This window comes from Salvelinus alpinus, chromosome 23, assembly GCF_045679555.1.
Source record: "Salvelinus alpinus chromosome 23, SLU_Salpinus.1, whole genome shotgun sequence".
In the NCBI taxonomy this organism is placed as follows: Eukaryota; Metazoa; Chordata; class Actinopteri; order Salmoniformes; family Salmonidae; genus Salvelinus; species Salvelinus alpinus.
Genome location: NC_092108.1, coordinates 42,330,692 through 42,354,687, shown reverse-complemented (window position 1 = coordinate 42,354,687; position 23,996 = coordinate 42,330,692). Strand labels below are relative to the sequence as shown.

Here is a 23,996-nt window from a genome sequence, read left to right as displayed (position 1 = left end):
GTCACCTTCCCATCTGTCTGTCCATCCCTCTCCCTCTCATCACTCCATAATTTTCTCCCCTCTCTGCATGCCTTCAATCCCTCATCTCCACTTCAAAACTATGCAAACACAGAGGGACTGTTGACCGAGAGAGATAGAAGGATACATGATCAGGAAAGACAGGGTGGTGGTAATTTTCACAATGACGGCTTTGTCGTGTCCCCAAAATAGCTGCCATTGATTGGGTCTCTTTCTATCCACATTCACAATTGTCATTCTTGGGTAAGATGAAAGCTATTTCCATGTTAGATACACAAAGAAATGGAAATATATTATATGAACAGTTTATTAATTTTTGAATTGGTACCAAACATATTCAGTGATCTGTTGCTATAGAGACTGGTTTGGTTTGTCTGAACTCGGCTCGATAGGAACCAGGATTGCCTTCATTAGGGCACACCACAGCAAAATGTTTTTCCAACACAAAACGCATTTCTTATTGGACAAGTTCGGGCAGTCTGTCCCTGTTTCCACCCATTTTGTTCCATTTGGTGCCTCATGAATATGACCCAGTTGTTGAGAAACATCAAATAATTTATGACCTCTTACTCATCAAACAATCCTGCTTTGGAATTTCATACCTAGATGAAACAACATACACAATACAAGCTCTTTCAATACAAAACATCTGTTTAGACCCTTATTTTACATTTGATCACTTCATTTATTCATTTTATCTTGCATTACAAGCCATTTTTGCATAAAAACAGCAACTGGATGTGTAATTCTTTGGATCTGAATGGCCGGACAATGAGCAGCAAGTTTAAAGCATTCCTTCCTTTAATCTTTTTCTTCCTTGTCCCCAATAAAAGGACATCCAGCATCTCTACAGTCATTGGTCTCAACCCCTCCCCTCTGCAGTAAATGTGCTACAACCCAACGCTCCCACTAGGTGGAGCTGTCACTCAAAAACAAATGAGGGGCGGTAACCTGTGAGGCATTACATTCATTTAAATATCCTCCCCCTTATTGACCAGCAGTACCCCTAAAATACATTTATACTACAAATTCCCGTTCCCCTACTCCCCAAATACATGATAAAATATTTTTTTTAAATAGAACATTAAAAAAACAGTAACGTTGGCAGTGAATTCTTGGATTCATCGATGAATTCTCATTGTTCCCTGTAAAGTCCATTTTCCCATAATTCCATGCTTTGGTGAGTTTGGCTCTATCACCCCTGAGGTGACAGGTCACATGTGAGCATAACCCTTCATATGCCCTGCATAGGCATCATAGTAGCTTCAGCTCCATGACGTGTGTGTGTGTTTGACGTGCATACAAGTGTGAACTGTGGAGGAGTCACATTCATGAGCCTGTTCGATCAAGAACTTGATGGCGTCACTATGGGAGAGTGTGGTTGCATTACTAACCCCATGCAACGTAAAGCGCTTTGAATTTCAATAAAGAGCTTTATAAATGCTAGGACATCCATCTTGACTACTTGTACCAGTATTGGACAATCAAAACCTTGTTTTCAAACCTTTTGGAACCAGGCGATTCCTATCTGCTGTTGTGTACATTAAACATCTTAGGACTCCTTCCGCCTACACTCTTGTTCGAGGAGTTCTGCTCCTCCTCGACTACGTGGACCTTCTCAGTAGCTCGGAGTGATTATTGCTTTTTTAAGTCGTTTTGGTTTCAGATTTTCTATTTTTTTTGTAAAAAATGTACATTAAATGCACTATGCATTACATCGAATCAAATGTTATTGGTTGCATACAGATATTTAGCAGGTATATTATCTGGGTTGAATGCTGGAACACAGAATATTACAATTAAAAATCCCATGATGGTAGTGACTGCACATTAATGCTTATCACTTATTAACTATCAGTTATTCACATGACTTCAATAAAATATTTCAGTTGTGTATATTACATTTGTTTAATTTGATGACTTTATTATTTCCTTCCATGTCATCATCTCATCTCTATAGAGCTGCTGCTTAAGCTGTTTGACAAAATCACTATTTTAGTAGTTCTTCACAGTAAGAGGCATGCTTTTATGACCGCTAAATACCAATACCTCACGAAGCAACTGCTCTCGGATGTATGCACTCTTGATCGCTCATTCCTCTGTCTCTTACGTTGCAGGCGTAAAAGGAACAGACCAGACAAGTAGCCGCGCAATGAATTATGGTCTTTGTAGTTAATTATCACTTTTTCTGCGCTAAACTATGAAGAACATTGGCTTGTTGGAAACTACAACTCCTTACTACATCGCACAGTTCTGGCATGACCTTATTTATCTCTATAGGAACTGCAGCGCAATGTGTGTATTGAGCAAAAAAAATAATAATCATGGAATAAAATTCAAATAATTGAACTAAGGTCGGTCAATTAGTCGTTTTAAAACAGAAAAATAACCGACATTTTGGTTAATTGCTCAGCACCACTTCTCAGCGACATATTCCTCTCTCCATCTTGCCCCGTGTGTCTCTTCATTGGGGTTCCAGGGCTGTGGGTGGTGGGTCTCCCTCTATACTTTGCTGTGGTTGATGGCAGGCCTCTTGCCCTCGTAACCATAGAGGAAGGTGGCAGCAATGACCAGCATTGCTCCCAGGAAGAACACACTGGGGGAGAGAGAAAGAGGACGTTGTTAGAGCTATAGGCAGAAATGCAAAATCAGGGCGTTTTCACATATAAATTCAGCACCCTTGTGCGGATGCCTTGAACAACTGCTGGTACTCTGGTCCTGGATATTGGGCAGGGACCGGTATTGGTTTAGGCCAGGATTTGTTTGCGTTTCAAATATGCTTCATAGCGCAGATCAGGGTATCAAATCATCCAGGATCTAGATAATAGAGGCATATGTGAAAACGCCCTTGATTTATATAGTTTCTTATCTCTATTTTACCCCTGAACTCTGTGGAGACGTGAACCTTTTGTCCAATACGGATCTGGCCAAATTATTTATGAAAGTGTGTTTGTGTGCACCTGGTGGGGTCGAAGTCCTTCAACCAGAAGTAGGATATGAGTGTTGACAGGATGATGGAGAGTGACGTGGCAAAGCCCTTCAGGATGTTGTCTGCGTACTTAATGACTGCTGCTATGACCAACCCGCCCAGAGCCTGGAAACACACAAAGAACATGGATTTGATAGAAGACAGAATACACACAACCAGTCACACATAGAAATACACACAAATACATAGGCGGCCGTGCATGAACACACATACACTTACTTTGCCTCTCCCTCTCTTTCTCATTTACTCTTGCTTTCTCTCTCACACACACACACACACACACAAGTGTGCACACACACCTAAAGTGAATAGTCAGAATAGGCAGAGTAAAGGTTGTTATAGTATTTTTCTAAGGAGGTTCACTTCCTTGTAGGCTCGCTCACCTCACTTTACAGTAAATCAAGTTTGTATGGCCTACGTCAGGGACCGGCAACCTAAGGCACGCGTGCAAGACGGTACTTGCCTTGGCACGCGAGGGTATTTGGCACACCAAGGCTTCGCAAGCAACCCCCCCAAATTATTATTATTATTTTTTAAACAACATTGATGTATAGATATTTTTTCCTCACTTATTTTTGCCAGTTTATTTTTTAACTGGAGAAAATATTTGAAACGGAATGCAATGGTTTTGATATTGCATTGGTATTCACTGCAATGTAGTAGTTCCCAAGGTATGTCATTCCTGATTAGCCAATGGGCTTTCATGATTTTGCAGGAGTTTCATATTATTAGTTCAAGGCAAGACGACCCACCTTGCCTCTCCCGCCAAATTCAAAACCCAAGGCAGCGCTGAAGTTGAGAGATTCGTTTTCACATAGCTAGCAACTAGCAAAGCCTTCTTTTGTTACTTAAAAAAGTTCAGGGCAACAAAATGTCATCAGCAAAGAAAAATGTATTGCTTCTTGGACAAAGGAATATGGATTCGTTGAACTGAACGACTGGTCTGTTTGCGACCTCTGTTGTAAAACTGTTGTTTGTTGGGCATTAAGTGTACCCCGTCCTTTTGAAACGAGACATGAGGAAAAACCTCAAGGATGAGGTGGACAAGGCTGAAGGAATCAAGAGGGCCGTGTCCAGGTATGAAAAGCAAAGCAGTGTGTTTACAAATCTACATGCAGTCAAAAATCAAGCTACAGAAAGGAGCTACAAAGTTGCACAGTGCATTACTAAACATGGAAAACCATTTACTAATGGGGAATATATCAAGGAGGCTTTCCTCAATAGTTCCCAGGCTTTATTTGATGGATTGCCGAACAAAGACAATCATCTCAAAGATAAAAGACATGCCTGTGTCTGCCAGAACTGTTGAAAGGCCGAGATGGTGGAAAATGTAAAGGAGCAGCAAACTGTAGCTTTAAAAGATGCACCTGTTGGCCTCCCGAGTGGCGCAGCGATCTAGGGCACTGCATCGCAGTGCTAGAGATGTCACTACATTCCCTGGTTTGACCCAGGACTATATCACAACCGGCCGTGACCGGGAGTCCCATAGGGCGGGGCACAATAGGCCCAGCGTCGTCCGGGTTAGTGGAGGGTTTGGCCGAAGGGGGGGCTTTACCTGGCTCATCGCGCTCTAGCGACTCTTTGTGGCGGGCTGGCTGCCTGCAGGCTGACCCCAGGCATCAGTTGAACTGTGTTTCCTCCGACACTTTGTGACTCAGAGCAGGTATGTGAGAAGCTGCTTTGTCTTAAACCCATGCATGGTACTACTGAAGGAGAAGATGTAGCAAGAGCCTTCACAGATCATTTTGAGAGGTGTCGATATTAAAAACACATTCGCTATTACAACTGTTAATTACCCCGCTATGGTGGGGAAACAAAGGATTCGCAAAGCTGATTGAAGATAAGATTGGCCACCCCGTGGTTAACCTCACTAGGGTAGGGGGCACTATTTTCACCTCCGGATGAAAAGCGTGCCCAAAGTAAACTGCCTGCTACTCAGGCCCAGAAGCTAGGATATGCATATAATTGGTAGATTTGGATAGAAAACACTCTAAAGTTTCCAAAACTGTTAAAATAATGTCTGTGAGTATAACAGAACTGATATGGCAGATGAAAACCTGAGAAGAATCCATCCAGGAAGTGGGATTTTAAGTAAGACCAGTCTGAATGAGTGGTTTTTCATGCGCGCGACCGAGAGCATGCCTTTCTTGTTTTCCTTTTATATTGACAAAGCTTTTGTCTGGTTGAAATGTTATTGATTATTATGACTAAAAACAACCTGAGGATTGATTATAAACATTGTGTGACATGTTTCTACGAACTTTACTGATACTTTTCGTCTGTCTGTTGTGACTGCCTTTGAGCCTGTGGATTACTGAATAAAACGTGCAAACAAAATTGAGGTTTTTGGATATAAAGAGGGACTTTATCGAACAAAACAAACATTTATTGAGTAAATGGGAGTCTTGTGAGTGCAGCCCTATGAAGTTCATCAAAGGTAAATTATTAATTTTATCACTATTTCTGACTTGTGTAACTCCTACTTGGCTGGTAACTGTTTGTAATGATTTGTCTGCTGGGCGCTGTTCTCAGATAATCGCATGGTATGCTTTCGCTGTAAAGCCTTTTTGAAATCTGACACCGTGGTTGGATTAACTAGAAGTTCATTTTTAATTTGATGTACACCAAAGTGTCCGATTTCAAATAGGCTTTTCAGCGAAAGCACTACAAACGATTATGTTAGGTCACCACAAAACCACAGTAATCACAGCCATTTTTTCCAGCTAAAGATAGCTTCACAAAAACCAGAATAGAGATAAAATGAATCACTAACCGTTCGATTATTTTCATCAGATGACATTCATAGGACTACATGTTACACAATACATGCATGTTTTGTTTGATTAAATTCATATAAAAAAATCTGAGTTTACATTGAGGCGACTAGTTTCACTAAATGCAAAAACATCAAGTGACTTTGCATAGCCCATCGTTTCAACAGAAATACTCATCATAAATATAGATGATAATACAAGTTATACACATTGAATTATAGATATACCTCTCCTTAATGCAACCGCTATGTCAGATTTAAAAAAAACTTTACGGAAATAGAAATGCACGCTATAATCTGAGACGGCGCTCAAAAATAGCATACCACAGCTGCAAAGATGGCGTCACCATAAACACAAAAATTCATGATAAATATTCCATTACCTTTGATGATCTACATCAGAAAGCACAACAGGAATCCCAGGTCCACAATAAATGTTTGTTTTGTTCGAAAAAATCCATTATTTATGTCCAAACATTATTTATGTCCAGACATGGTAAACATGTCCAAACGCTAATTCTGGTCAGCTTTATATCGGACAAAAACTTCAAAATGTGATATTACCGGTCGAAGAAACATTTCAAACTAAGTACTGAATCAATCATTAGGATGTTTTTAACATATAGCTTCAATAAAGTTCCAACCGGAATATTCGTTCTTGTCTGCGTGAGCAATGGAACGTAGGTGACTTCCATGAAGAAAAAGCATGATCAGGAAATGGCTGCTTGATGGACACCTGACTGATTCTGCTCTCATTCTCTCCCACAACATCATAGAAGTCTCATTGAAATTTCTATTGATGGTTGACATCTAGTGGAACCCCTAGGCAGTGCAACATCATTAATAGCTCAAGTGGATTTCCTTTAGGGACTCTGGTGAATACACACAGGCTCAGATTTCTGACGTTCTGTTTTGATTTCAACTCAGGATTTTGCATGCCAATATGAGTTCTGTTAATCTCACAGACATAATTCAAACAGTTTTAGAAACTTTAGAGTGTTTTCTATCCAATACTAATAAGCAAATATTAGGAACTATGACTGAGTAGCAGGCCGTTTGATATGGGCACCTTTCATCCAAGCTACTCAATACTGCCCCTTTAGCCATAAGAAGTTAAGCATATTTACAGTACCTGCAGGGCCACAACGGTCCAGGTGAGTGAGTTGTAGCCTTGGAACACTCCGGACTCCCTCACTCTCTCTCCGTCGTACACAAACATTCCAATAAGACCAAACACCAGGCCAAACAAACCTAGGAGAGGGAGAGAGATCAAATCAAAGTTTATTTGTCACATGCACAGGATATTTTTATTTAACCTTTATTTAACTAGGTAAGTCAGTTAAGAACAAATTCTTATTTACAATGACGTCCCACCAAAAGGTAAAAAGCCTCCTGCGGGGACGGGGGCCTGGGATTTTAAAAAAATACAACAAAAAAATACAATATAAATATAGGACAAAACACACATCACAACAAGAGAGACAACACAACACTACATAAAGAGAGACCTAAGACAACAACATAACAAGGCAGCAAAACATGACAAGACAGCATGGTATCAACACATGACAATAACATGGTAGAAACACAACATGGTAGCAGCACAAAAACATGGTACAAACATTATTTGGCAAAGTCAACAGCACAAAGGTCAAGAAGGTAGAGATAACAATACATCACACAAAGCAGCCACAACTGTCAGTAAGAGTGTCCATGATTGAGTCTTTGAATGAAGAGATTGAGATAAAACTGTCCAATTTGAGTGCTTGTTGCAGCTCGTTCCAGTCGCTAGCTGCAGCGAACTGAAAAGAGGAGTGACCCAGGGATGTGTGTGCTTTGGGGACCTTTAACAGAATGTGACTGGCAGAACGGGTGTTGTATGTGGAGAATGAGGGCTGCAGTAGATATCTCAGATAGGGGGGAGTAAGGCCTAAGAGGGTTTTATAAATAAGCATCAACCAGTGGGTCTTGCGACGGGTATACAGAGATGACCAGTTTACAGAGGAGTATAGAGTGCAGTGATGTGTCCTATAAGGAGCATTGGTGGCAAATCTGATGGCCGAATGGTAAAGAAAGTCTAGCCGCTCGAGAGCAGCCTTACCTGCCGATCTATAAATTATGTCTCCGTAATCTAGCATGGGTAGGATGGTCATCTGAATCAGGGTTAGTTTAGCAGCTGGGGTGAAAGAGGAGTGATTACGATAGAGGAAACCAAGTCTAGATTTAACTTTAGGCTGCAGCTTTGATATGTGCTGAGAGAAGGACAGTGCACCGTCTAGCCATACTCCCAAGTACTTGTATGAGTTGACTACCTCAAGCTCTAAACCCTCAGAGGTAGCAATAACACCTGTGGGAAGAGGGGCATTATTCTTACCAAACCACATGACCTTTGTTTTGGAGGTGTTCAGAACAAGGTTAAGGGTAGAGAAAGCTTGTTGGACACTAAGAAAGCTTTGTTGTATAGCATTTACCACAAAATCCGGGGAGGGGCCAGCTGAGTATAAGACTATATCATCTGCATATAAATGGATGAGAGAGCTTCCTACTGCCTGAGCTATGTTGTTGATGTAAATTGAGAAGAGTGTGGGGCCTAGGATTGAGCCTTGGGGTACTCCCTTGGTGACAGGCAGTGGCTGAGACAGCAGAATTTCTGACTTTATACACTGCACTCTTTGAGAGAGGTATTTAGCAAACCAGGCCAAAGGCCTCTCAGAGACACTAATACTCCTTAGCTGGCCCACAAGAATGGAATGGTCTACCGTATCAAAATCTTTGGCAAAGTAAATAAAAATAGCAGCACAATATTGCTTAGAATCAAGGGCAATGGTGACATCATTGAGGACCTTTAAGGTTGCAGTGACACATCCATAATCTGAGCGGAAACCAGATTGCATACCAGAGAGAATACTATAGACATCAAGAAAGCCAGTTAGTTGATTATTGACATGTTTTTCAAACACTTTTGATAAACAAGGCAAAATAGAAATAGGCCTATACCAGTTAGGATCAGCTTGATCTCCCCTTTAAATAAAGGACGAAATGCTTACTTGCAAGCACTTACTCAACAATACAGTATTCAATATAAAAAACGAAAGATATCGAAAAGTGTCTCAAAAAGAGTATAGAATCAATAATACTAAGTCAGGTAAAATACACACAAGGAAAAAAATTGAATATACACTATATTCCAGTACCAATATCAATGTGCAGGGATACTGGTGATAATTGAGGTAGTTACAGTATGTAGATGTAATCAGAGGTAGAAGTGACTGAGCAGCAGGATAAATATTATAAATAGTAGCAGCGACGTATATGGTGATTGTGTGTGTGCATGTGTAATTGTGTGTGCGTGTGTGTGTGTACGTGTGTGAGTGTGTGTGTTTGTGAGAGCGTCAATATGTGATAGAGAGAACGAGAGAGCGAGAGAGGGAAAGAGAAAGGGGTGAGGTTTTGTGGAAGGATTCTTTAAAATAATTGTAAAGCATTCCATTGCCCGCCATTGTTTATAATTACATGCTTGTATAGTTTATGGTTTAATGTGCTAAGACCAGCATTTTGGCACCAGAACATCGCGTAAGACTTAGTGATAATATCTACTGTTAATAGCTACATGATTTAAATTACAAGGGCTATGGGATGGTGCCTCCAACCTAATGTTGCTATATTGTTGTGTGAATACATTGGGTTTAAATGAAGTCAATGATTTGTACATTTCTGAGGAGCTATAAAACTCACTTGATTACATGGACCATAAAATATAATGGTATGTTCTCTATAGAGAAAGTGGAAAAAGATTTACACATACCAAGAGCCAGAAAGACAGTGTGAAGTACAGTTTCTGTAGAACGTATCAATGAAACAAACATGCACACACAACGAGACACACACACACACACACACACACACACACACACACACACACACACACACACACACACACACACACACACACACACACACACACACACACACACACACACACACGCACACACACACACGCACAGATTCCAGTGATACTGACCTAACTGGATGTTGCGGACCCATACACTCTGTTTGGTCTCTTTGAGGATCTTCTCAAAGTAGACTCCAGCGAAGCCACTGGAGAAGCAGGCTATCAGTACGGCTATCACACCTACTAACTGGGAGCCTGCAGACAGAGGCGTCGAAGATGGCCCACCCAGAGACTCTGTAGGCCACTGTGGAGACAAACACGCAGTACATCAACAACATTCAGTATGTAACATGCACAAACAAGGATGTGCATGTGGAGTATGGTTGCACAATTCTGGAAACTTTTCATGGAGATCATGTTACCACTGATTTATGCAAATGATTCGGAAAAACCTGTGAACTCGAGAAAAGTTTAGACTTCTGCCTCCCTGGATACATGACTAATCTGACAAAAACACATCCAAACAGATCAACCAATTAGATTTGGTATGAATGAGAAGTTATTGACATGTGGGGTGTGTTTAATCTTGTCACCTGTACGAGAGCGATACCAGTCATGAGGATGAGCAGAGATAGCCACTGGTAGAGCCCCAGTCTCTTCCCCAGCATGGACACCGAAAACAGGGCTGTGGTTAGGATTTTCAGCTGGTACGTCACCTGGTTGGGGACAATATCGATTTAAATTCCTGCCAGTCAAAACTGGTCATGAAATGCAGTGTGGGGTCCCTCAGGGCTCCATTCTTGGTCCACTTTTGTTCCCCTTATACATGTTGCCATACACAAGCGCACACGTCACGTCTCTCACCTGGTAGGTAGCAGCGTCCAGGTTGGACAGGGCGACATAAAGCAGGTTGTTCTGGAGTGTGTAGATTCCTGATGGGATGGCCAGCTTCAACGTCTCCATGGGCTTGTTGAGAATCTCTTCATTCAGCACACGATTCAATGCCCGAACACTGAAGCCTGACAGAAAGAGAAACAAAGATTTAACACCCATACACTGAATCCTAAGAACGAGATAGAGACAAAGAGACTGTAGCATAGATACTATAGATAGAAAATAGTATTTTTGTCTTTGTTGTCATTGTTTATCCATTCACTGTATCACAGACAGAAAGCCAGGCGGACGGACAGCCAGATCGATCACTATACTCACTGTGGTCGTAGAAGACGAGCAGCAGGCAGGTGAGGATCTTGAGCAGCTCGGCCGAAACCACGGCGGAGGAGGCTAGGTAGCGCGGCCCCTCGCCCAGCAGCGTGCGCGAGTACCTCATAGTGAGCACCAACGAGGTGGTCTGCAGCACCAGCACTCCCAGGGACACGTACTTCAGCCGCCACTGGGACTGGGAGGCTGAGGGCAACGACATGGAGACGTGGCAGGACGCCTCCTCAGAGCCAGGCGGCGAGGCCAGAGGGGACAACCCTGGGTTAAGCTGTGGGAGAGATGGACAGTGAGACAGGCTGTGGGACAGAAATACAGGACAGTGAGGACACAGGCTGGAAAGCGGCTATTTAACACGCGCAATCCCTTGAAAATTATAAATAAAAGTTCAGAATTTTTATAGCATTTCAGAAATATTCTTTGTTTACGCATGACCAAAAATCTAAGTTATGTTATAGTGAGTTCAAGACAGTTAGGTGGAATACTACGAGACCGTTTTGTTCGTGCTCCCAACCGTTACCAACTGATTGATTCGACTAGGTATGGTTTTGCATCAATATCCAATGGAAAATGTTGCTGAGAAGTCAAGCTGCCAAATACATATTCGCAGGGAACATTGTGCAATTTGGGTTGATTAACAATCACTTGCATTTAGGCCTTACACAGTAAACACATGCATTAACTGTGCAGGAATCTAACCCACAATAAAACATGATGAACACCAAAAAAGAGCTTGCTATTAGAAATGGAGGACAGACTATCCTGGGTGCCAGACTGTTTCTGCTCTTCTTTCCAACTCCTTATGGAATTGTCATGCTATGGTTGGCTTGACAATGACAAAGGAGTAGGCAAAACACTAAACAGACCATTAGCATACTTGAAATACCAGTATGCGCGGCATGCCAACTCAAACATGCATACAGTAAGTACTATAACATTCAGTCTCATCTGTGTACAGTGGTCAAAAGCCAAAATATAAAGACAAAACAGTCATTCAACTATTAACTACTGAGAGTTAGAACTTAATTATATAAATACAATGATAGACTTCTGGGCAATTCCACGGGAACAGAATGACACACTGAGACTCAGATTTTTTTTATGATAAAAGTATGCCAAACAAGAACCATTGATTGCAAAGCTAAACCATACAACTGATACTTTTACAAAAACACATTTACTCGAGAAAAAAAACTACGCAGATGTGAAGTTTGGTAACAGAATGACGGTCAAATCTCCCTCAGTTTTTAACGTGACCATGTTTTCCAAAAACTCTTAAATATCTACTCCAAATGAACATTGAAAAGATGTCTCACAGATCACAGTACAGCATATTTCCGTACAGTAAAGTACAGTACTGTGCTGTCCAAACTAGTGAAACAGATGTCTATGATCGGTTCAAAATGTCAACTTTTCCTTTGTCAGTTGGTGCTCAGTGGGTGAGAGGGGTGGTTACATAAAAAAAGGGGGGGGGGCTCACGGGTAGGTGTCAATAAGAGCCGGGAGAGGTGACATTAACTGGGGAAAGAGAAGAGAGAGAGGGGGAGGGGTTGTCCAGACTCACACTTGCTTTGACCACCACATGACAGAAAGAGAAAGAGAACAGTTATGAGCTGAACACAACAGTAATAGTATTACAGTGGAAGGGAGGACAGAAAGAGAACAGTTATGAGCTGAACATAACAGTAATAGTATTACAGTGGAAGGGAGGACAGAAAGAGAACAGTTATGAGCTGAACACAACAGTAATAGTATTACAGTGGAAGGGAGGACAGAAAGAGAACAGTTATGAGCTGAACATAACAGTAATAGTATTACAGTGGAAGGGAGGACAGAAAGAGAACAGTTATGAGCTGAACATAACAGTAATAGTATTACAGTGGAAGAGAGGACAGTAGCAAGTGACCAAACGTGACTTGTGATTACCATGAATTCCCATTGTAGCCAATTCAGTCATTCTGTTACTGATTTCTTGGTCATTCTGTTATTACACATTTTAAATCACTTCTTAGATCATACACCAAATTATCAGTAAAAACACTATAACTATTTGGTAGGTCTACCTTTACATGTTACTTATGTGAACTTTTCATTATTCTCCCTGAAAAAAATATGTGGGTTTTTGGTAACAGACGCAAAAGGCAAAATCTCTAAAACTTACAGAAAGCAAATAAGGGCCCTGGTATAGTGGTGCCTCTGGGGGAGTGGTGCCAGGAAAATGACATCTCCATCAACGTCAAGTTTGGACACACCTACTCATTCAACGGTTGTTCTTTGTTTTTACTATTTTCTACATTGTAGAATAATAGTGAAGACATCAAAACTATGAAATAACACATATTGAATCATGTAGTAACCAAAAAAGTGTTAAACATATCCAAATATATTTTAGATTCTTCAAAGTAGCCACCCTTTACCTTGACGACAGCTTTGCACAATCTTGGCATTCTCTCAACCAGCTTCATCAGTTAGTCACCTGGAATGCATTTCAATTAACAGGTGTGCCTTGTCAAAAGTTAATTTGTGGAATTTCTTTCCTTCTTAATGTGTTTGAGCCAAATCAGTTGTGTTTTGACAAGGTAGGGGTGGTATAGAGAAGATGAGTAGGTGTGTCCAAACTTTTGACTGGTACTGTACCTTCATACCGCCCTTGTACCATGCGGTATTACAGACACAAGGGACATTATTTCTTTCCAAATGTAATTTTATCTGTAGAAAAATAATAATGATAATAATAATAAAAATATTAATTTGACGCACAAAAAAATGTAGACAACAGAGATCTCAATCCAGGAGGGGATTGATGGTCTCTGCTGTAACCAACAATCTTAAACGACTACCCCATCTCTGTACCCCACACATACAATTATCTGTAAGGTCCCTCAATCAAGCAGTGAATGTCAAGCACAGATTCAAGACCAGGGAGGTTTTCCAATGGGTCGCAAAGAAGGGTACCTATTGGTATATAATTTTGGGGTATTTCGGCGGTATTTCAAAATAACCCTTTATACGGTATACCGCCCAAGCCTATTGACAATGCCACCAACAGAAATCCAGATAACAATCACCACAACGTGACTAGCTTATGTCTGAAATGGAAACGGCCACAGAAACATACTAGCCTCCATCTGAAATAGAAAGCGTTATATTGCCTACCATGACTAAACTGAACTTTATGCACACACCAACCAAGACCTACAAGAAAAGATCAATGTGCTTCCTTCGCTAACACGCCTAAAGCATGAAACACTGAGAATCTCACTGCCGATAGGTACTTATTAGTGGTGCGCGGGTCAGTTGTTTGTTCACCCGCACCAGCGCGCAATTGCTAACAACCCATCTGTAACCACCAGACTATATGTGATAGTGAAAATCTGAGGACTGCACCCAACCCTAACCAGCAAATATAGAATATGTGATATAGGCTACAGTCAAAGACTGCAGAAATATTTTTTGGTGGTGCAGGATCATTTCTTTGCCCGATTTAGATTTCTGCTTACAATTTCCAACATTTTCGTAGGCTATTTGTTAGTCAACTTGATACATGTAGCTTCTCTTTTGTCATTATATCCCAGCTAGCACAGTGGACCTGGGCCGATTCCGGCTGAGAGTCGGGGCACTCGGCTGAGAGTCAGACTCGGCCGACATCATGTGGTCCGAGTGTGCGCCGCATTCTGCAGTATTACTTATGGCTAGGATGCGGGGATTGAGCTCGGGCCGATTCCGGTGTGAGTTACTTGGGGCCTCGGGCCAATTGGGGCTACTCTCTGGCAGATGATTACACGGGCTGCTTTATATAATGAACATTTCATAATTTTTTCCATATTTTCTCATTGTTTCTGTGATCAAAAAATACAATTAACAACATTTAACAAAAATTCTTTAAGAGTCCTGTGTAGTACTTTAGTATTTTGATACTTTGTGCAAGGCAATTAATAAGCGTTAAAAACTTTGCGGACGGAGCCTCCCGAGTGGCGCAGCTATGGAACCATACGCAGCGGTCTAACACGCTACTCAAACTGGACACGTCGAATGTGCGAGCGCTGCAAAATCAATGTACACATACATGTTATTCAATCATTGCACCCACATTGCTTGTGCACGCCAACGAGCGTCTTCGTTGCCAGGCGCTAAAATAGAAGTTGCTTCTATTTTTGACGCCGAACGCGATGCAAGTTCTGCCTCTCCCATCTCCTCATTGGCTTTTAGAAGCATATACCCACGTGCCATCTCCTCATTGGTTACACCCACGTGGGTGATTGAAAGATGAACTGAGGTCGGTTATACACCTTATTATGAAATGCCAATCGCCATATAAAGTCCAAAGAAGAAAAATCCTGGAAGGAGGAGAGATGACTAGAAACGATTCGGTTGACTGTTTTATGTGTGGAGTAATTGTCGGAGTAGAGGACCTTGTGCATTTCAGGTAAAATAACAACTCAATGTCTATATCCCAGGATAAATTAGCTAGCAACAGCAAGCTAGCTAGCTAAATAGGACAAATTAGCTACCAACTGCAAGCTAGCTAACTAAATTGCTATACATATTTAATGCTTTTCAACCTGTCCCCAAATTAATATAATTGGTTCAGAGTTTTGATATTTAAACCTGCGTGTCGTGATCGCATTTGGTGTGGGGGGGACAAATCAATTTGTGCGCGCGTCCGGTTTGGGCATGGTGTTAAGACACTGCATCGTAGTGCAAACTGCATTGCTACAGATGCTGGTTCGAGACCCGTGCCGTTCACGACCGGGAGACCCAAAAAGCGACGCACAATTGGCCCAGCGTCGTCCGAGTTAGGGGAGGGTTTGGCATGCAGGGATTTCCTTCTCCTATTGCGCTGTAGCGACTCCTGTGGCAGGCTAGGTGCCAGCACGCTGACAGTCACCAGGTGTATGGTGTTTTCTCCGACACAAAATGTTTTTTTTTTGTGGATGGGTATAATTAGTATGTATAAAATGTATAATAGTAATATTTAAAATTACTAAAATCGGGTAATTTTGTATACATTTATTTAAATTTGCATCTGGCCGCTTCCGGGGTGATTCTGGTAAGATGCCGGCAAAGTTGGCTGAATTCCGGTAGACGGAAACAGCCCAATGTACTATCTGGGCAGTCATTCATTTTGATTCCGGGCCGAGTCCGACACATGATTCCGGGCCGATTCAATCAGTTCCAGTTCCCTGAAAGAGGGCCGCTTCTGGGCTGATTCCTCATTGCTAGCTGGGATGTTGCCCTAGAAGATGAAATAAACCCTTGCTCAACAGAATAATGTAATAGAAAGAATGAATTCAATCTATCTAGTTGACATCTGTAAAGTTCTGTCATCTTTCGCGAAGCAAAGAAGTTTAGGGACTGGGGGGGAAAAAATTATAATGTAAAGATTTTCTGTGCAAAAATCAGTTTGACCCGTTGTAAGGAAAAAGAAATCTGTGAAAATGACCCAACATGTTTCTGATAAGATTTCAGAATCGCAATGCTCATCATTGGCCAGCAACTTGACTTTGATCCAATCAGAGAGCCCGAACCCCCAAATGGGGGAGTCAGCAGGAGTGACAACAAAAAGGGAAAAAAAGAGGGCATTTTCTCAGTGCATCCATGGTTAAATGTCATGAGAGAGTCACACTTCATATGCAATGTAGACTATGGGATGGTAGCTAGCTAAGTGCACAGATGCAATTCACACACACTAAATACTTCTCCCAAGCCAGCTAATCACTGTAGCTAGTATTGATATTGTTAAATCCTAATGATTTAGTTTCCATGAAAGAGCTGTCTATGTTAGCTGCCGAGTTAGTGCAGTGTACTTTGCTAGCTAACTACACGTTGTGCTAGCTAGTGAATATGCTAATATTCGCTAGATAGCTAAGCATTTGGCTATGGGCTACTGGCAGTACGGGATTACGGACAGTGAATTAAATAGTTTCTTTGTCATCTTGCTAGGTAGACATCTAGTTGTGGCCATCTGGCTACGATCAACAAGGGCTTTCTACAAAATAGCAACATTAGCACAGCTAGCTAACATTTGTGATGGGGGGGGAGAAGAAAAAAAATCTATAGTTACATATCAGGATATTATTTTTGACGATATATCGATATATTGTATCGACAAAATCAAATATTATTTTTGCGCTAGTTGGCTGTACCTGCACCAAAAGTTCAGTATTTTTCCTTCATAGCTTGTTCTCAATCTTCTTTTTAAACAGGGAGACAATTTGTTTTCAGCACTTATTTCCATGACTCATGATCAAAACTTGGCTATCTCTTATCCCTCTGCAGCAGACATTTGGTGAGCAGTATCATAATAATAACGTATCGTTCAGTCCCTGGTAATTCTCTGCAATAGCTAATATTGGAATCCAGAACATAAGCAACACACACAGACTTGCATTGCCAAACAAAGGTACTGCCACCTTCTGGTTTGGAGTATTTTAACACGGCTGAATGGCTGACGACTTCAAGGTCTTTGCTGTGTGAACACAAAAGAGTACTGTCGGCAGGCAAATGTTTGACAATCCTACCGGTGTGTCTTGAGCTATAACTTGTTCCACGAAAAACTCCCCAAACCTTTCCTGAGCAACTCTCATAACCTTAGGCTACTGTTGGCCCCACCTAGGAACATCCACTCCTGAGCTAATACCCCTCCCTCAACCCCCAATCAATAAAACAAGACAAACCATAGAAGGACGGCTGAGGAGGCAACGTGGCTCCTGGAGGTAAAGTAAGCTGTGTCACCTTGGCCAGCTAGAGAAGAGATTTGAGCAGAGGAGAGAGGCAGGCTGCCACTCCTTCCCATGTGCCTAGCGCTCAGTGACTGGTGAGCCGGATGGGAGAAGGATATTCAGTGGTGTTGCAAGAGCTATGTCAAAATCCTGTAAGGGCAGGGCCTCGGTCGTGGACTGTAAGTTGTTTACGTATGCTGACTGGGCCAGCTGTAAGCACACTCACAGGCAGGCACTGTTTTTAACTCTGTTACCCATAGTCCTAGTTTATTCAGGCTCCCCTGTCTCAACCCACCACTACAATGTCACCAAGCAAGATTGTCAGGCTTCGGGTTTCTTTTGAGTGCATTCAGGGGACTTAATTTCAAGTGATGAAGGTCGACTGACCGAAAGCTTAGCAACTATTAAAATAAATGTGCATCTGACTGGAAGTGTGCAGAGGCTTTGTTGTTTTTCAGGTTTTGCATTTCCCATCAACACCTACGCTAATCGGATTTGTGTGTGTGGTAGATTTAGCCTATTAAGGGCAAAAATGTTACCACTGATACACTACATGGCCAAAGGTATGTGGACACCTGCTCTTCGAAACATCTCAAAAATCATGGGCATTAATATGGAGTTGGTCCCCCCTTTTCTGCTATAACAGCCTCCACTCTTCTAGGAAGGCTTTCCACTAGATGGAACATTGCTGAGGTCGGGCACTGATGTTGGGCGATTAGGCCTGGTTTGCAGTCGGCGTTCCAATTCATCCCAAAGGTGTTCGATAGGGTTAAGGTCAGGGCTCTGTGCAGGCCAGTCAAGTTCTTCCACACCGATCTCGACAAACCATTTCTGTATGGACCTCGCTTTGTGCACGGGGGCATTGTCATGCTGAAACAGGAAAGGGCCTTCCCCAAACTGTTGCCACAAAGTTGGAATCACAGATCGTCTAGAATATAATTGTATGCTGTAGCATTATTTCCCCTTGACTGGAACTAAGAGGCCTAGCCCGAACCATGAAAAACAGCCCCAGACCATTATTCCTTCTCCACCAAACTTTACAGTTAGCACTATGCATTCGGGCAGGTAGCGTTCTCCTGGCATCCGCCAAACCCAGATTCAGCCGTCGGACTGCCAGATGGTGAAGCGTGATTCATCACTCCAGAGAACACGTTTTACTGCTCCGGAGGAGTACAACAACGGCGAACTTTACACCATACCAACCAATGCTTGGCATTGCGCATGGTGATCTTAGGCTTGTGTGCAGCTCCTTGGCCATGGAAATCCATTTCATGAAGCTCCTGACAAACATTTAATGTGCTAACGTTGCTTCCAGAGGCAGTTTGGAACTCGGTAGTGAGTTGTTGCAACCGAGGACAGAGGATTTTCACACGCTACGCTCTTCAGCACTCGGTGGCCACGTTCTGTGAGCTTGTGACCTACCACTTCATGGCTGAGCCGTTGGTGCTCCTAGACGTTTCCACTTCACAATACCAGACCTTACAGTTGACCGAGGCAGATCTAGCAGGGCAGAATTTTGACAAACTGATTTGTTGGAAAGGTGGCATCCTATGCCGGTGCCACATTGAAAAGGTCACTGAGCTCTTCAGTACGGGCCATTCTACTGCCAATGTTTGTCTATGGAGATTGCATGGCGGTGTGCTCAATTTTATACACTCGTCAGCAACTAATTTGAAGGCGTATCCACATACTTTTGGCCATGTAGTGTATATGCAAATGAGGGAAATGAGTGCTCAACTATTTGTAAATCATCTCAGTTAAGTCTCACTCTCACTCTCAGTAAGCCCAGTTGTGTAGGCTAAGTAATCTCCAGTTTAACTGCACACAACAGCCACTGGAACGTCATCTGGGAGAGAAACTGCAATTTCATAAGTAAATATTAGTTAGGCCTACTTTGTAGCATAAAATGGAAAATAAATGTGTACATGCTCTAATATTAGTGAGTAGGTAACGTAGGTGCAGGGAGCAAGTCGGGCTAATGGTGAGAGAGCAGAGTGGTGACGAGGCAACGACACAGTGGCCCCATTATGTAGACACTCTCCAGCTGCTGCTAGTGGGGAGTGGCCACATAATCCCTCTCTGTGTGTGTATACCGGGAAGGGGTGTAGGGATGTCAAATCACTGGGTATCAAGAAAGCCGACCTTCACACACGCATATGCACACGCAGTCATCCTAACACACACACACCACTCTGCCTTCTTAGGAACCAGACCTGGGTTCAAATACTATATTAATTACTTTCACAAACATTTTGAATTGCATTCGGAAAATATTCAGACCCGTTGACTTTTTCCATATTTTGTTAAGTTATATCCTTATTCTAAAATGGATTTAAAAAAATGTATTTCAAGAACCTACACACAATACCCTATAATGACAAAGCAAAAACAGGTTTTTAGAAATGTTTGCAAATGTATAAACTGAAATATCACATTTACATAAGTATTCAGGTCGGCGGGTTGCCTGGTGGTAAGAGTGTTAGGCCAGTAAGCGAAAGGTTGCTAGATCGAATCACCAAGCTGACAAGGTAAAAACCTGTCGTTCTGCCCCTGAACAAGGCAGTTAACCCACTGTTCCTAGGCCGTCACTGTAAATAAGAATATGTTCTTAACTGACTTACCTGTTTAAATAAAAAAATGCAGACCTTTTTCTCAATACTTTGTTGAAGCACCATTGGCAGCGATTACAACCTAGAGTCTTATTGGGTATGACGCTACAAGTTTGGCACACCTGTATTTGGAGAGTTTCTCCCATTCTTCTCTGCGGATCCTCTCAAGCTCTGTCAGGTTGGATGGGGAATGTCGCTGCACAGCTATTTTCCGGTCTCTCCAGAGATGTTAGATCTGGTTCAAGTCCGGGCTCTGGCTGGGCCACTCAAGGATATTCAGAGACTTGTCCTGAAGCCACTCCTGCGTTGTCTTGGCTGTGTGCTTAGGGTTGTTGTCCTGTTGGAAGGTGAACCTTCACCCCAGTCTGAGGTCCTGAGCACTCTGGAGATGGTTTTCATCAAGGGTCTCTCCGTACTTTGCTCCGTTCATCTTTCCCTTGATCCCAGTCCCTGCTGCGGAAAAACATCCCCACAGCATGATGCTGCCACCACCATGCCTCACCAGACCAGAGAATCGTGTTTCTCATGGTCTGGGAGTCCTTTAGCTATTTACTGAGGAGTGGCTTCTGTCTGGCCACTCTTCCTTAAAGGCCTGATTGGTGGAGTGCTGCAGAGATGGTTGTCCTTCTGGAAGGTTCTCCCATCTCCACAGAGGATCTCTGGAGCTTTGTCAGAGTGACCTTCGAGTTCTTGGTCACCTCCCTAACCAAGGCCCTTCTCCCCCAATTGATCAGTTAGGCTGGGGGGACAGCTCTAGGAAGAGTCTTGGTGGTTCCAAACTTCTTCCAACTGAGAATGATGGAGGCCTTTGATGGAGTGCCTTTCCAAATCATGTCCAATCAATTGAATTTACCACAGGTGGACTTCAATCACGTTGTAGAACCATCAAGGATGATCAATAGAAACAGGATACACCTGAGCTCAATTTCGAGTGTCATAGCAAAGGGTCTGAATACTTATGTAAATAAGGTATTTCTGTTTATTATTTTTAATATATTTGTAAAAATGTCTAAAAACCTGTTTTCACTTTGTCATTATGGGGTATTGTGTGTAGATTGATGAGGAAAAACATTTATTTAATCAATTTTAGGATCAGGCTGTAACCTAACAAAATGTGGAAAAAGGGAAGGTGTCTGAATACTTTCCGAATGCACTGTAAGTATTTAGATATTTAACGTTATTGAAATCTTGTACTTAAACCTTATTATTTGGAATTACCTTTGTCATATACCATTTAAAGCTGGAATCCTTAAAGAAAAATTCCACCCCAAAACTATATTTTGGTATTTTTTTCATTAGTCCATTGTTGACATAAAGTTTTCAAGATATGTAACTTTCAAAAAAGAGAAATCATTCCCGTAGGATACATTTTGCGTCATATGATGCATAAAGCTTCATACAGGGATGACTTCTGTATTTTGAAACTATATTTTGGTATTTTTTTCATTAGTCCATTGTTGACATAAAGTTTTCAAGATATGTAACTTTCAAAAAAGAGAAATCATTCCCGTAGGATACATTTTGCGTCATATGATGCATAAAGCTTCATACAGGGATGACTTCTGTATTTTGAAAGTAAAGGCAGGGGAGAGCAACTGCGCCCTCGCTTCGAGGATTTCAAGTTGAAGGCAGACCGCGGTACTGCAGGCATTGTTTCCATAAAACAGGATGCCCCATTATAGTGATTGGGAAAATGGTGATCTTCATGGTCAATATTCTTGGATATATATATATATTTTTAAACATCAAACACAATCATGGTAAACAATAATTGCTTCTATTTCACCAGATGTATGTCCTTGAACCGATTACTTTAAAACCACACACAGACTAAGTTAGGCCGTCATTGTAAATAAGATTTTGTTCTTAACTGAATTACCTAGTTAAATAAAACAAAGTTAATAGAATAATTTAGTTGCTAATGGCAGCAGTACCTCAGTCGGCCTTCAACTTGAGATACTCAATGAGAGGGGGGAGCACTGAGCTAACCTGTAAAATCACTTCCTATAGCTCAAACTGCGCATGTGATGGTTCCAAAAACTCCTCCATGTAGCAAGATGGTGACATGCTAAAATGACACTTCCTGGTCTTCAAATGCGCCACTGAGTATTCCAAAAGGAAACAATTGGGTGTGACTTCATCGATGGCTTCATACATATTTTTTTACAGTCTATGAGTAAAGGCGAGGCACCTCCCGTTGGCGGCATTCAGTTTCATTCTCCATGCCAAAACTCACAATTTGCTCACTCCTACCAATTGATGCAAGATGGCGCTACCCATACCTGTTTCTATTCCCCTTTAAAAGTCCCATCAGGTAGCCTGATTTTAGATGTGTCCATGTAAACAGGGTTCTTATGGAAATCGTCCTTCTTGCAAAGCATGTAAACGTTTCAAACCAACTATGATATTAATCTGACTAACCACAATAATCGTGTTACTGTGTGCATGTAACCGTACTCATGTTGCAGATACAACAGTATGCTTCTTGCTGGCGTGCGAATCTTGACATATACGTGTTTAGAATTACAGTAAACACTTGAATAGAGTCGCAACATACCTGTAGTAGGAGAGGTGAGTAGGGGGAAATACTTATGATGACGACAATTTATTCAAATAACTGTCTCTCTCTCTCACTGTCCCACTCTTCCGACTGGTCTTACAGACTTCTGGCAGAAATAAATAGTCTAAATGGCAGAGATGCTGATGTCAAGACATTCATTCCTGGAATGTGGGGTTTCTTTCTCAGCACTTCTCTTTGTACATCTGGCTGAAACCTTCCTCCACAAACTATCAACATGTTTCAGTTTACTTTTCCCTAACAGAGGTTTAGAAACTCTGTGCCTGAGCGGAGTTCCCTCATCCGTTTTTCAGGGGAAACGTAAATTCGGTTGAAAATACTTTATCCCTAAAAAAAAGGCGAAACCAGAGTGGTATACTAGGAAATAAGCTAGATCTACTCAGTCTTTTATGAAGCTAGCCGGCTTCAGTTAGCTTCACATTCCAGTTCATGCTTCATCTGTGCTACGGAGGTCAATTAGCTTCACATTCCAGGTCAGGCTTCATCAGTTCTACGATGGTGGATATTGCTTGTCCGCCTGTCGCTAACTCTAATAGGGGACACGCCCTTTTCGCGCCATTTCGCCCGTTGTTGGGCGAAGCTAAAAATCATGGTGGACGTAGATTTCAGCGCGCATACGGTTACACTAGTGATGTGTGGTTCGCGAACGATTCGTTCTTTTTGAACGACTCTTTTTACTGACTCAAGAGTCATGATTCGTCTTTCTGAGTGACTCGTTCATTTCAGTCATCTGTTTGACTAGCTGGCTGAACGCAATTAATTCTACAGCAGATTATTATGCGCTCCTCCTGCTCAGCGCAAAATAGTAACTGTACATGGAGTGTCTGAAAGTGGGAGGATCAACAGCGACAGGCGTTACACCAGTGCTATGTAATTGGTTAGATGGTTTTAATTTCTTAACACGTTTTTTTGGTCAGTTCCAGACCGTGTGAAACAAGCTAAAAGTCACTATTCTTGATAGAGAATCATACTGTTCCATTTGAATGTTAACAAAGCACACATAACAAACACCTCACTTAAACTAAAAGGAATGTTGACGTTAGTCTACCAGTTTTTCATTTATTACCAATAAATCTTAATTATTAGGCCTATAACTCATTATGATGTCTCTTCGGCTGTCATCTGTTGTGTTTTGTGAATAAGGGTCATTATAATTACTCTTGTATAATTGGGCAGCAAACAGCCTACCGGTTTTTC

General features: G+C 41.9%; 1 protein-coding gene across 2 annotated transcripts; it reads right to left on the bottom strand.

Annotated features, from left to right (window-relative positions):
* Positions 1-679: 679 nt before the first annotated feature.
* LOC139551055 (UDP-N-acetylglucosamine transporter-like) lies at positions 680-23,275 on the bottom strand. 2 transcript variants are annotated; one of them, XM_071362406.1, is made up of 8 exons: positions 22,779-23,275; positions 10,885-11,161; positions 10,537-10,691; positions 10,266-10,388; positions 9,802-9,976; positions 6,913-7,031; positions 2,979-3,112; positions 680-2,614 (listed from the first exon to the last, which is right to left on the bottom strand). In XM_071362406.1, exons 2-8 carry the CDS (start codon positions 11,093-11,095, stop codon positions 2,521-2,523), a joined length of 1,011 nt encoding a protein of 336 aa, XP_071218507.1. In that variant the 5' UTR covers positions 11,096-11,161; positions 22,779-23,275; the 3' UTR covers positions 680-2,520. The 2 variants fall into 2 exon arrangements, with proteins under 2 accessions (XP_071218507.1, XP_071218506.1); XM_071362405.1 differs by lacking the exon at positions 22,779-23,275 and adding an exon at positions 17,568-17,691.
* Between the last annotated feature and the right edge of the window lie 721 nt (positions 23,276-23,996).